The sequence below is a fragment of the Oxyura jamaicensis genome, assembly GCF_011077185.1.
Source record: "Oxyura jamaicensis isolate SHBP4307 breed ruddy duck chromosome 13 unlocalized genomic scaffold, BPBGC_Ojam_1.0 oxy13_random_OJ106579, whole genome shotgun sequence".
Lineage (NCBI taxonomy): Eukaryota > Metazoa > Chordata > Aves > Anseriformes > Anatidae > Oxyura > Oxyura jamaicensis.
In genome coordinates, this window is record NW_023304322.1 from 36,444 (window position 1) to 50,391 (window position 13,948).

Here is a 13,948-nt window from a genome sequence, read left to right on the forward strand (position 1 = left end):
GTTTGTGGTCTTCGTATCATTTTTCATCCCTCTGCCAACAGCCGTGGTTTCATTTTACTGCTGAGATGACCCGAGAGCTAGCTGCTGGTAAGGGAAGCAAACCAGTCTCATCCTTGAACCCTGGCCCCAGCTAGTGTTTGTGTTTTTTTTTTCTTTTTTTTTTTTTTTTTTTTTTTTTTTTTGTTGTTGTTGTTCTTGCAATGTTGTGCCTCAGCAAGCCGAGCTGATTGTCTTCTGGGGTAACTCCCTGCAGTGGTAGTAGATGTATTGTCTTTCCTGCCACCATTTAAATGCTTTTCTTGTAGATCTGCCTGAGTGGCAAAGCAGCAGCTATACCTGTCAACTTCTCTTGATAAGGGAGCTGGGGGGAGATAAATAGGTTTTTGTTAGTTTTTTTTTTTTTCTTATGTTAAATAGATGTCAGCTGCAGAGAGAGTCACAGGAAAAGTCTGACTCCACTACAGCTGGGAAGAGACAAGTTTGCCAAGAGGAAAAAAAATCACAGAGCATTTTCTTCACTTCAGTGAGCCGTGCTAGCCTTAATAATCATGAAAGCTGTGCAGCAAAGTGTGATGGTATTCATGTGCCTGAAGCATGGATCTGGGGCATATGCAGTACAAAAAAACATTGGAAGCTTTTTTCCTGAAAGTTACCGTGCAAATTCTCAGTGAAGGAGAATTAACTTTGGAGTTCTCCAGCTGCCTTGAAACAGACTTCTTGTGGGGAGAATGCTAAGAGAGACACACTCTGATGCGTGCACCTTTCTGAATATGACTTGTCTTGTAAAAACCATACAGGCAATTCTGTGTTTTTTTAACAGAAGTGAGAAAAGGAAGGAGTTATGCCTTTGTGAATACACTGCTGTCTTGGACCTACATGTTCATTATTGGTCCCAGACTGATGCAAGGTTCAGGGGAAAATAAAAGATTAGATCAAAGATTTTGATCTTCCTGAAAAAGTTAAGACTAGTATCATGAATCTCTCTTGCGATGTATTCCTTGATTTCTACAGGTAAAACTTCAGGTACTACCAAGCTACTTAGTTAAATGGGGAAACCCATTAATTTTTTTCCTTTATTTTCCAGAGTTTTTGTGTTTACCCCAAGTATTCTACTGCAGCTACAGATAAACAGTACACAATGCCTACTAACTATCCCTTGATTCTTTGCATATTTTTTTTTAGTTTTACAATGATTTTGTACTTTATTTCAAGTAGTAAGATGCTGAAATTTGTAATTCAGGGTATTCTTTCTTTTCTATAGCCGCCGGGATGACATGGAGTCTCTAGGCTATGTATTGATGTACTTTAACAGAACCAGTCTGCCTTGGCAAGGATTAAAGGTAGGTACTGTTGCTTTTTTTTTTTTTTCTCCCTGCCCTCCCTGTTCTTTTAATGTTTGGGAGCCATGCTTCTGCCTCCTTGTCTGGGATGGGTTGCTATATATAATGTTTAGCTTCAGCTTTTCTCAGGGCATGATATTTATAGAATATAGAAAAAAGGTTCTGTCTGCTTCTTGTGCAGCAGGCAAAACGTGTATTGTTTGATTCTCCTAAAACTCATGCTAAACAATAGCTTACGTCAGCTTTGCAAATTATTATTGTTCCGTCCAAGGCTGAGACCCTCTTTGGGAAGTGAAAAAGAACATTTTTAGTGGCTGTCTGAATTGCTGCAGAGACATTGGAAATCTCTTTTCTACCAGGTTAAGCTTTAATGGTATCTTCAGTCTAGTTTATGGCAAAACTGAATGATTGTTAGCTGAAACTTGTTTCAAGTATTATTATATATGGAATCCAATTGTAGGCATGGCAGGTATTTCTTATTTCTGTTATAGAGACTTCAATGACTTGTTTCCATGTGCTGCAGCTGCAGGTGTTAGATTTCCAAAGGCAAGCGGCTTGTGGAATGCTAGAACGCTTCAGCTGCAAATTACTGTAATGGCTGTGTACTGAAGCACATAGGCAGAACTTGAATGGGGTACTAATTGAGACTTAATACAACTTTGGCAAGTAGATAGGCAAATCTGGTCTGTTTAATGGACAAAAGCAGCAGCTAGAACTACATGAGCTACGCCATGTGAGGGAAACATTAGACTGCAACAAATGGTATTAAACTGTGTCCAAATCTTAATACCAGATTGACCTTCATTCTCTTTGCAGTAACTGTGTGGGACTTGGAGATTTCATGTAAAATACTTAGGGTTGACCAAAGGATTTTTCTCTTTTTTTTTTTTTGCTGCTGTCCTTGTTAATCCAGTGTTGCACAGTATCTCTTATATTGTGACCTACATGTTCCACAGGCTGCAACAAAGAAGCAAAAGTATGAAAAGATCAGTGAAAAGAAAATGTCCACTCCTGTTGAGGTTTTGTGTAAGGTAAGAGTTTCCAAATGATGTCATGCTGTGAAATGGAAGTTCTTTTCTTTATTGTTTTTAAAACTAGAGCCAGTGTATTAGTCTCACGTGGCATTTGCTGCTGAATAATGCTCTGTCAGTCAATGGATGCCTTGTGTTTGGCAACAAGACTACAAATGTGTGTAATAGGGCAGGCATTCCCCGCTGTTTCTTGGTATAGCTCCTCATGCCACCATACTTCAAGTTGTTGGTGACCTGTGCAAGCTCTCCAGCTCTCTGGAGAGGCTTATGCAGTTCTTAAACATCAACAGTGAATATTCAATATGTGCCACCTTGGGTAAATAAAACAGGTAGAGCTGTGTAGGTTGCTTTTACCTGTTGGTGGTTTTTAAAGATTGTTCAGGTTATCCTCTTATCTCAAATGCAGCCTGTAGTAAAATTGGATGTCAGTTACAGTTAGAGCCACGTCGCAGAAGAGTGGTTTTCCAGTGCTGTCTTTTAAGGTCTTAAGGTTTCTCTAGGGCTGTGCAGCCATGAGCTCATTAACAAAGGTCCTTGAGAACACATGATAGTTTTGCACTTTAAATAGCAGCACCAAGGATGGTACTTTCCAGTTATGCACACTTATACACCCTTAGTGTGACACTTTCCAAACTGCTGAATTGTTACACACAGGTTTTCTTGTAGTATACCATTATGCTGCATTCAGTTACCTACTTGAATGTAGGCTTTAGTACATTCTAAATACATGGAAATACATAAAGTAGAGAATTTTTGAAAGAGATTCTTTAAAATCTTCACGATTTAAGTCTTTACAACTAGTCGTAACTGTCCTCTAGTATGTTCAGGTAGATTATCAAGGAAATAAGAGTGGGATATTTTCAGAGACAATTACAGTTTCTCATTTCAGAGGTCTAATTAATAAGAACTAGGTTTAATTAGAATTAAATTGCTTTAAATGTTATATATTGGCAGCTTTGGTTTCTGAGGATTTATGATTGCAGACTATGCATCAGGTTACAGTTCAGGGGAAAGATTACATACCTGGTAACTGGCTGATCAAATCAGCTTTCTAAAATACCAGATAAGGGAACAATTAGAGGCAAGGTGAATTTAGAGATTTGAATCTTCAGACAATTTTCTTTTTTCCAATGTAGATACAGCTTTTTGCCTTCTGTAGGATTGTAAGGAGCTTTTTACTGCAAGTCATGGCTTGATTAACAACACTGTTAATTTACAGGGATTCCCTGCAGAATTTGCCATGTATCTGAACTACTGTCGTGGCCTGCGCTTTGAAGAGGCACCAGATTACATGTATCTGAGGCAATTATTCCGTATACTTTTCAGGTCAGTCTCAAAGTGGAGAAGTACAGAAACTCACCCATGCTTTACCAGTTGATAACTACTCTGTGGAACTTGCACTGTAGAAAGCTGCTCCATATGTGCGTGGTGTAGGGAGTTCTGTGACTCCTTCAATTTTAGAGTTTAAAAAGGGATTATAAATGGCTCTTTAAAAGACTTAGAAAGATACTGTGCAATGTTATGTATGAAAGAAAACACTCTCTTTGAGTTGTATAATCTGACTGCTAATGCAAGAGAGTTCAAATTCTGTTGCAAGTAGATTATGAAACTGACCCCTTGATAGAAGAGTTTGAAGTTTTTCACATTTGCTGATGGATGATAAGAATAGCAGTAGTGCCCAAGAGGTGGTTTTTGGTGGAGGGGAATTGTGCTGTTTCCTTTTGTTAGTTTGTTAGAGGAAACCAGAACATAAACCCAACCTTGTAGAGTGAATAGTACCTGTGAAATGAGGAGCTGGTACTGGTCTTTCAAGAATATCCAAGTTTCTAGAATCTAAAGACATTTCTCTTTGATAAATTTGGGATTTACAGCACTGCAGTTCTCAGAACTGTATACATTAAAAAAGGTTGAGAATTCCAGCCTTTGAAAAAGCAATAAGCTGGGTTATAAGGAAGTGCTGTTTCTACAAATGCAGGATCTTGCATAAACAGTGAACAAAACAGTTCGATGGTATTTGGGCTTGCTTCAAGAATCCCTTTAAGTCAGTAATGCTTAGCATTCATATATCATTCATAATCACCAAATCAGCTTAAAAAAAAAATACGAATCTCTGGTTCTGGGTCTTCAGCAAAGATTTGGTCTAAACAGTAAGGTGGCTATGATGTGTTACACTAAAGTATTTCACTCTTTTCTAGGACCTTGAACCACCAGTATGACTACACATTCGACTGGACGATGTTAAAGCAGAAAGCAGCACAGCAGGCAGCCTCTTCCAGTGGGCAGGGGCAGCAGGCCCAAACCCCCACAGGCAAGCAAACTGACAAATCCAAGAGTAACATGAAAGGTTAGTAGCCAAGAACCAAGTGACGTTACAGGAAAAAAAAATTACACTAATTTGGACAATGTTGGCAATTTAAGTGTTAGATCAAGGAGGTGGTTTAAAAAATACATTTGGCTGCTAATTAAAAAAAAAAAAAGACGTCCTTGGAGAATTTGACTACTAACTTTATACCAAAATGTCCTTGTTCTTCATATCATTTCTTCTGGGGATGTTGGGTCATTTTAACCACTGCATCTTTTGCTCCTGCATTAACCACTTTCCAAAAACAAGAAACTGACTTGGTGTTGGTAATGTGACATTTTTATTTATTTTTATTTATATATATATATACATATATAATATATATTTTTATATATATAAATATATAATGCAATCCAAAATCCTAGACCTAACACTTCTAAAGGGATAATTCTCATCAGCTAGGCAAGGATCTAGAGACTTTGGGTTCTACTCTGTTCCAGCTATTGTAGTGCTGTGGGTTTGCTTCTGTTCTGTATGCCTCAAACATTGGAAACAGAAAATTGTGAATGATCTGGCTTTCTCTGGTGGGTTTGCGTTGAGACATTTAGTCCAAAGCTAAACGAAAGGACCATTGGGCTCAAAATGTCTTGCATAAATTGAGTAGTAACCTTGAACTAATGTGGTCTGTCAAGTCACAATTTTCTGAAGTATATAGATGGTTTGTGGTGGGTCTTAAGGTTTCTTAATTATTTTTAATGTTTTTAGGTTATGGCTTCAAGGGGAAATGTTGTGAAATATTAAAGATGCAGTTGTATAAATACTGAAAACTGAGTTCTGAAGAGGCACTTAATTTTTTATGCATTCTGTAAGCTTTTAATTTTTTTTTCAAGTGCATCTGTCAGTGTTAGCCTAGTAAGCTACTAGAATAAAACAGTGCTACATCTATTACAGCTAGTCCTAGCATGAAACGGGTTCTTCATGATGAGGTATGGATAAAACTGAAGCCAGAGGTGTTACTCAAGTGAGTAACAGAGAAACTAGGTTTAAATTATGTACTGAAGTATTGCTACTGCTGGCTACTCTGCAGAACATTCTTGTCTTGACTCCAGTTTTAGTAATTATTAAATTATTATTTAGTAGTTATGAAGCTAACATGGCAGAGTTGAAGAAATGCAGAAGTCTTTATGGAAAGTTTATCAAAATGTTGTTTATGTGTTGTGGTAGCTTTTATACCTTACCAGATGTCTTTAGTCAGAAGAGCTATCCAAAGGTATAACTCTCATTCTCTGGTTTTCTGGATGAAATAAAAGACCTGCTGATCTTCACAAGGCTCAATCTGAATGTTCCTTGAAGGGAAAAAAGATAAAAATCCATAGGGGTATCATTAAATGTCAGATTTCTTGATACAAAGAGTCCAGCTTGGTTCACTGGAGTCAAGGGTTTTTACAACACTGAAAGCTGTGAACCAGTTCCTTTGTTTGAAACCGTGGTTCATAGTAGACTCAGCTGTAAAGCAACATGAATGCATTGTTTCATGAAATAGGAAGCTCTGATTGGAGTTCAGAACCCACTGCTGAAACCAGTCCTATGTCAGGGTGTGGAAAGGTTGGTTGTTAAAGCAGGAAGGAGTAATTTAAGCAAAAATGTAGGTGGTCAGAGACGTCCTAAGCCAGGCAAGTACTATACCTTAAGTGAAGTAAAGATTATAATTTTCTGCCTCCACTTTCCAATGAAGATTTAGTGGCAGAACGCAAAGCTACAGCTGACTGAGAAGCATGAATAACAGTCTGTATTATGATTGAACCCTATAGACCATTTCTGTTTCTTGTTGTACCTTTCCCATCACACTGGTAAGGAGGTCCATGAAGACATTTGTTTTCCTAGTAGAGAGAGTTTCATTGGCTCTTGGAGTAACAGCCTCCCAGTGGAATGACTCCATCCTCTTCTCTCCTTTCATGAAGAAAAGGTTTGTGAGCCTTGGATCAATAAAGCTGTAATATCAGCAAAGCATTAAAGTGCTTGGGAAACATCTGAAGACTTCCCATCTTCTTACAATGGTTAGTTAGCCTTAATCTCTTCATCAAAGTAAAGATTCTAAACACTTTACATGCCTTTTTTGAGGTATCTTGCCTGTTAACTGAAGAACTGAAACAGCTAAGTTCAAGCAGAAGCTTATATGATTCTCATGTTGCTGTCACTTTGAGGATTAATGAAATATGTGGTTATTTTTTAAAAGTTCAGTTAAATTCTCATGTAGCTGGTGTAGCAAAGCCTATCCTGCTGTCCTGAAGTAGCTTAAAGGTCTCTACAATATCAAATTATACCCACTTGGTAACCATATCTGGGTTAACAAGAGTACTGAATAGCAATTTACGGGTGCGTTTATTGAGTAAAATATTACAGAATAAAGAGCAAATACTATTGCAGATGTGCATCTTGGTGAAAACTAACCTTATTTCAAATCGTATTCAGACATTTACCTGACATAGGTTTGACAGTGTGTTCATATGTAGATGTTCCTGTCCCTTGTAACTCAGTTCCACATGAAACCATTTCACTGAGTTTTTCTTGCAGGTTAATCAGGCTGAATATTCTGTTTGGTTCCAGGGTAGGCCTGCCAATGGCCTTTTTCCCTTCCTGTCCCTCTTCTGGAACCCTGTGGCCGTGTCTTTTGTAACAGCAAGATCATTTGGTTTTGAACTTGGGAGAGGTGAACTTAACAGATCGAGCTTCCCTGCTGATGAGGGGAAGTTGAGCTCAAATCTTTTGACAGCGCAGTAGTTGTTCAGGTATGATTTGTAACAATGGTTACAGTCAGCTTCCCTCAGACATAACTGACTGTTTCAGTCAATCTCCAGGAAAAAAAAATCTATCATTCCATTTGAGAGACGCTTTCAATTCACTTCAGTGCAGAGTTCTTTAGCCCATCAGTTGTCCCATTATCATTCACTGGATGCCTTTAGTCATGGCAGTATTTCTCAGAACAGACTATTCATCTCTTCTTGAGATTTAGCCAATTGACAGCTAAGCACTTCGCTGCTTGTTTCTGCAGCTAGCTACTTCATAGGGAAAATGTTGGAACACCTTTCAAGTGGAGGAGTTTCTTGAAGTATGACAGTACAGTTATTCTTTTACCTTTGATCGAATCTGTGGCTATAGCAATATCAAAACAATTTGAGCATCCCTCATTTACCATTAAGGTTATGGGAGCTTGGGGTAACACCTTGGATGGACGAGGAGTGATACATATGTGTATTTGAGCTGGCCCTGTATATGGTAAAGACTTGCTACAGAGACAAATGCCTGCATAAGCTCTCCAACATACTCTTCATACTGGCGGAGTCATGTATGCTAAATGACTACTCTGTATTGTCATTTACCAGCTGTTGTTGGTCTGCATTTGTGAACATGTCTACGTAGTCTTAATAGGAGTTGTGAGGGGCATTGTGGGTTGAATCCAGCTCCCTATTGGTCTTTAAATAGTTGACAATTCTGTTGTCCATAATACCTTGAGTTTGAGGTGTTTAATTTGAAGCAACTTGCCTTGGGCTGACTGCGTTGTCTACCAAGTTCCGGGTAAAACAGCTTGGGAAGAGCAGAGAAGAGCCATCACCATCAGAGTGAACAGTGGATGCTTTTGACAGCAGTTTGTGTGCCACAAGGCTGTTCAGCCATTTCGGCTGGATTTTGAAATGTTTTCTTTCCAAGAGTTGACTATGAAGAATTATTTAACAGGTAATCTGATACGTGAGGACAACAAACTGCTTCTCTCATGTCTGAGAGATTTATTTTGAAAAGGCAAGCAGTGTGCTCTGGTTCTGATAACATCGTTACTTTAGCCCATGCAAATGTGATGTCTCGAGGTACTTGAAATGCATCTGAGTTGAATAAAAGCATCATCCAGTTGACTGATACCTGTGTATGTAGTTTAGATGCTTGTCTAACTGGAGAAGCCCTGCCAAAGATAGCCATATTGCACTGATTTTTTTCATATATCAGTTATCAAATGGGAGTCTGGAGCATTGCGCTCTACCCTTCAAAATGGACTTAGCTTTCCAGACTTCTGCACAGTAAAAACTTAGCCCAGAACAAATAAGCGTGTCATTTGTTAACATGTCCTTTCTCCTCTGGTTTGAGATCCCCTTTTCATTTGAAATGTTTGGGCCTCTAAAGCAATGAGTTAATCTGTTTGCTCCAACAAAGGGAGCATACCTTCATTCTTAATTTTGGCTGCTTTGATGGAGAAAGTGCTTCATGCGATGAAATCAGCTTTCACTGATGAACACATTAAATGTAAAAACAGTGTAACTTTCAGTTGTGTGCATCCAGTAAGGGTTATGCGCAACTTTATCCCAGCGGAACTAAGGGATAACTGGGGCTTCTGTGAGAATTTACACATGAGTAGGAATGACTGTTTCAATTCCAGCACAGGATTTTTATTTCTTTTATTTTTAGTTTTTAGAATTCCTAGTGTTGGATAAAGAGAAGTATCAAGAACTTTAAGACTGGGTTCAAACAAAGCCATTGAATCTCATGTAAGAAATTAACTGTAACCTATTCTGGAACAGTTAAACCTGTTTTTCTGGGTGCTATCCAGATACATTTTTGAATGAATGTCAGGCTACATTTAAGATGCGGTTGTGTTGGCTTCTCTCTGGATGACAGCACAAGCTATAGCTGAGGTCAGCTTTGTAGTTTACTCGGAAGATATTTCTGTTGCAAAATCCAGACCTATTGGTCAAACAAATTCATACATTCACAGGATACCCTGCTGTTTGAAGGGCATCCAGAATATAAGCTTGCTTGGCAAAGTAATTTTTGGTTTATGTTCGTGTTAATTCTTTATAGTATAGTACTGCTACCTGAGTCACCAGAAATGAGTATATCAGCAGTCTCAAGAAGAGAAGACTAGCTTAGCTTGCAGTAACTGGTTCTTTGAGGTCTGTATATGTGTTCTTTTTACTCTCTGCTTTCCATGATACGTTAAACTTGTCACTTGGAGTTCTGAACTCAAACCCAATTGGTTTTGACATCCAACTTCTGGGTCAAATGGGTTGTTTCCCTTGTCCTTGGAAGGACAGAAGGTATGTTGGGTTCCTAGTCACTGTTAGAGTTTCTCACTTCTGTTCTGGTTGCCCAGAGCATTGTACATCTGAGCATGTAGTGAAGACCAGTTACTGTAAGGTAAGTTATTTTCTTTTTCTTCTGTATGTGTGACATTACTGTACTGTCTGAAGAGCACCAGTGCAATCAGATGTGTTTGACATTCAAGGATAGGAACATGAGATATTGAAACAAGTGGAAAACAATCATATGAAATTACATCCTGCTTCTTAGTGGCAATAACACATTTGCTTTCAAATTGTTGGTCTAAATTCCTGTTTGAGGAATGTGGCATCCAGCTGATGCCTAGGCTTTTTTTTTTTTTTTCCAGTGCAGTACTAGATGAAAGTGAGAGCTGTGCATTTTTGCTAAAGTGTGATGGCAAATACTAGTTAGCTTTGGCAAAGGACATGAGGAACTCTGCAATTCTGACGTGGAGCAGCATTTTCCCCTTTGACCATAACTGATGTTTAATTCACCTGCCATGAAGGCTGTTTGTCATTTTCATCCAGTATCAGTAAGTTGCGCTTGTGTTTATCTTGCAGGTTTCTGAGCATGGAGAGGATGGGACAAAGCAGAGCAGATCGGAGCAGGACTTGTCACTCCCCAAATCCTAGAAATTTTAGTTCATACTTACACTTGCCAGTGGCTGTGGGCAACCATTTACTTGGTGTAAAGAACTTAATATCAGTATAAACTGGCTCTGGGCAGCATCAATGATGCTGCACTTTGAGTTGTAGCAGCTGTAATTGTGAATATTACTGAGATAGTGAAACATGGTGTCCAGTTTTCTATTGCATTTTTTTCAAGTGGAGAAGTTAACTAATGGTTGAAACACAAGTGGAGAAAATTGTGCATATGCCAATTTTTGTTACCTTTTTACTTTGAACTACACTGCTTATGAGATCTCATTGTTTTTGGAAGAATGGCATGAACAGTCTTCGGCAACAGTTGTGATAATTGTAAATGCTCACAATTGTGCACTCTTTTCTGGTTATTCCTCCCTGGGTTTTGAAAGTTGTACACTTTAAACATTCTTAAAATTGTTGGCTTCTATGTGCAACATATTGAGCCAGCTGACATGGTAGTAACCAAAGATTCCAGTTTTTAAGCGTATGAAAGACTCTGCCTGCTTACCTGTGCTAGAAATAACACATCTAAAGTGAAGACTTAAGAGAAACTTAGCGACTACTAGATAATCTTTAGGACTCTGCATTAACTCTATAATGTTCTTGGTATAAAAGGAAAAACAGCATATTTGTCACAAAACTTAGTTAACATCTTACAACTGAACCTGTATGTAAGTTGCTTAGATAAATGTAATCACTGTAAACATCTATATGATCTGGGATTTTGTTTTTATTTTGAAGCGGGAGCTTTTTTTGTTTACAAGTTCATTAAAAACTAAAAACTGTTTCTGTAAGGATTTTTTTTTAATTTGCCTTGTTAATTCAGTTTAAGATATCTGCATTACCCTGTTTTTTAAACCAGGTTTCAAGGCCATTTGGCAAAAGAAGTCATATTTCTTTCTAAATCATTTTAGATTTAGTGTTGTAACTCTTCCTCACTTTGTTTTTAAATAAATTTTGTATTTTTTCCTTGAGGGGGAAGGGGCAGTCTTGCATTTTTATAACTTGTTGTTTGAGACCCATCCCTCTATACTAAGATTGGATTTTTTTAAAATAAAATGGCATCTTTTGCAGACCCGGTATTGGCAGCATAACAAGTGCTGCTGTGTCATGCATCGGCTGGACTGACTTGTGATTGCTAGTTTTGAGAAAAATTTGGATGGAGTATTTGGATGGTTTTAAACCAAGGCATTTTCTTTCAAGTTCTTGTGAAGTGGATGTGATGAGATTTACTCTTGTTCTTGGGGACAGCCTCATGCCATGCAGAGTTCACATTGGTTACTGCCCCAGGCTGTCTTCCTTCTCACTCCTATTCTAGCCCAGCTGAAAGACAGAAATACTTTTATTGCTGGTAATTCTTTAACAGTGTAATTTATTCCTTTATAGCATGTCAGAATAAATTTTAAAAAATGTCTGAAAATGCTGCCAGATGCCTATTGTGTAAATGTTGTTTGTATGTTAGCTTTTTAGACAGTTTCCATGCATGTAACAGAGTTCCTGGTCACAGTTCATATTTTTACTGTTTGAAAAGATCTTTCATTTTGAAACCTGTTTCTTCAAGGTAATAATTACACTGTGCACTCTGTCATCTTAGAGTGGTAATCTGGATCAAGGCTGCACACTTGTGCAGTCACTATGCATACTGCCTGTACAGGAACGATCTGCTCTGAGATGATGATAAACTTCAGCTGGAGAGCTTTGTGTGCTAACTAACAATTGGATGGATAAACTGGGAGTACAGGGAGGCAAAAACGTCTGCCAGGCTTCAAAGAGATTTGTGCATATTTGGAAACTTGTCTGATGTTTAAGAGCATTCTTTCTGTTACCTGGAAGATGAAAGAAATGTAGTTCATTCTTCTGGCTAGTTTTTTTTTTAAGGCTCATCCAAATAAGGATGCTTTACGAGCCCTGCCTCACATGAAGACTGGTGTGTTTCTAAACTGGTATCTAGAATACTATGCTAAGTCCTTATGTATGATTTTTGCTGTCTAGGCAATGCATCTGACAGCATGCATCAAAGAGGAAGAAGTATCAATGAAATGCCTCCTTGGCAGCTGTTTTCAGAGTGGCTGCTTGGAATTGTTTAGTACCACTTCTCTAGCTTTGACATGAGATACTCTAAAAATTAGAGGAAATCATTTGGTTTCAGGAGAAGAAATTTTTTCCTCTGTTCATTAACCTTCCTCAGAATTTTTAGGAGGGTTATCAATGTTTTAAAACAAAACTGCCCTTGAATAAGAAATATAGGCAAGAACAGCCTGTAATGCTTGGCATGTCAAAATGCGTTGGTTTGTAGTTCTTGCTACTACAAGCGTTGTCATACAGAAGAGCGTGGAGTCCAGTTAGTCTTTAAAACTTGGTATGTTAAGGGTTTACTTCTACACGGAAGTGTGAGCTGAAACTGTCAGCTGTGTTGTGCTTCATTGCAGAATACCAGCCTTCGCCAGACATGCTGAACAAGATGGCAACCTTTCTCAAAGAGATGCTGTGATGATATTGAACACTCATTTGCTGTATGATCTATTTGGTTTGTAACAAAGATTTAAAACTGAAGCATTAAAAACTATGTGGATCTTGACTTTTTGGTTGCAGCTTTGCAAAGGTCTTGTGTTGAGAGGTTTACTCTTATCTGCTATCCTGATAGAAAGTCAAAAACTTCTGCAAGGAAACCCAGGCCCTTTCCAAGTAATTATTGTAACAGCCATACAGTGCATGAACCACAACCGTGTGCTCCCTGTAAAGTGCTAGAATTCAGGTAACAAAACAAGACTGACAAATAGGCTCTCAACCATCTCCCTGAGCTGCGTACAGTGTCTTAAAGCAGCTTATTAACTTTATAGCAACTCAGCTACCTTTTAAAGGCTTGCTCAACTGGGAGGGTGGGGTACTTGTGTAATACATGAGTTCATTATTTTTAACCAGTTTAAACTTTTCCTTGTTGCAAGCAATTTGTCTTCTCCAAAAGACAAAGACTGCTTTAGGTCTCATCTATTAAGTATCATCCTGCTGAGGAACGTTGTCCTGCATTGCCCACTATCCTACGTGGTGTTTGGGTGATAAATGCAAGCCCTGGCTTCTCGTGCAGAAGCATCTATGCTTGAATATATTGTGTCAACCTGCTGCTTTGGCAAGCCTGTCCATTGTATCCCACCCCATTTTTTTGGTGGTTTCTATTGAATTTCATCTTTTTTTTTCAAGCGTACGTGTTTTGTTCTGCCTGTTTTCTCAGTTGGCTTTTTCAGGTGTGTTGCTTATAACTCCCAGGAACTTGGATGTGCCTTTGTGCACTGTGCTTTTCCTTAAACAGATTTCAGCAGAGGTGAAGGCACCTAAGTCAGCTGCTGCTGCTTTGGGTGGGAGGTTGGTCTAGCTCCCTTCCTGCAGTTCCTTCCAACTGGAGTTTTTCTGTGGTCCTATGTTAGCTTTTCGCATAAGGCTTTAACTTCTCTTGACAGCATTCCCTAATTTAGAAGATTTGTTGTTCAGCCAGCTCTGTCAGACCATCTGCTCCTTAATCATGGTGAAATCATAACGATTTCGTAT

General features: G+C 38.5%; 1 protein-coding gene across 4 annotated transcripts in view; it reads left to right on the plus strand.

Annotated features, from left to right (window-relative positions):
• Positions 1 to 12,983, plus strand: part of LOC118157887 (casein kinase I) — a 35,733-nt gene extending 22,750 nt beyond the window's left edge. For 2 of the 4 annotated variants that reach the window (XM_035312402.1, XM_035312406.1), the window contains 5 exons: positions 1,262 to 1,340; positions 2,297 to 2,371; positions 3,591 to 3,697; positions 4,567 to 4,715; positions 10,322 to 12,983. In XM_035312402.1, the coding sequence (XP_035168293.1) occupies positions 1,262 to 1,340; positions 2,297 to 2,371; positions 3,591 to 3,697; positions 4,567 to 4,715; positions 10,322 to 10,329 (418 nt within the window). In that variant the 3' untranslated portion in view covers positions 10,330 to 12,983. Of the gene's footprint in view, positions 1 to 1,261; positions 1,341 to 2,296; positions 2,372 to 3,590; positions 3,698 to 4,566; positions 4,721 to 10,321 lie in introns of those variants that run through there. The other 2 variants (XM_035312404.1, XM_035312403.1) reach the window with 2 other exon arrangements.
• Positions 12,984 to 13,948: the final 965 nt, after the last annotated feature.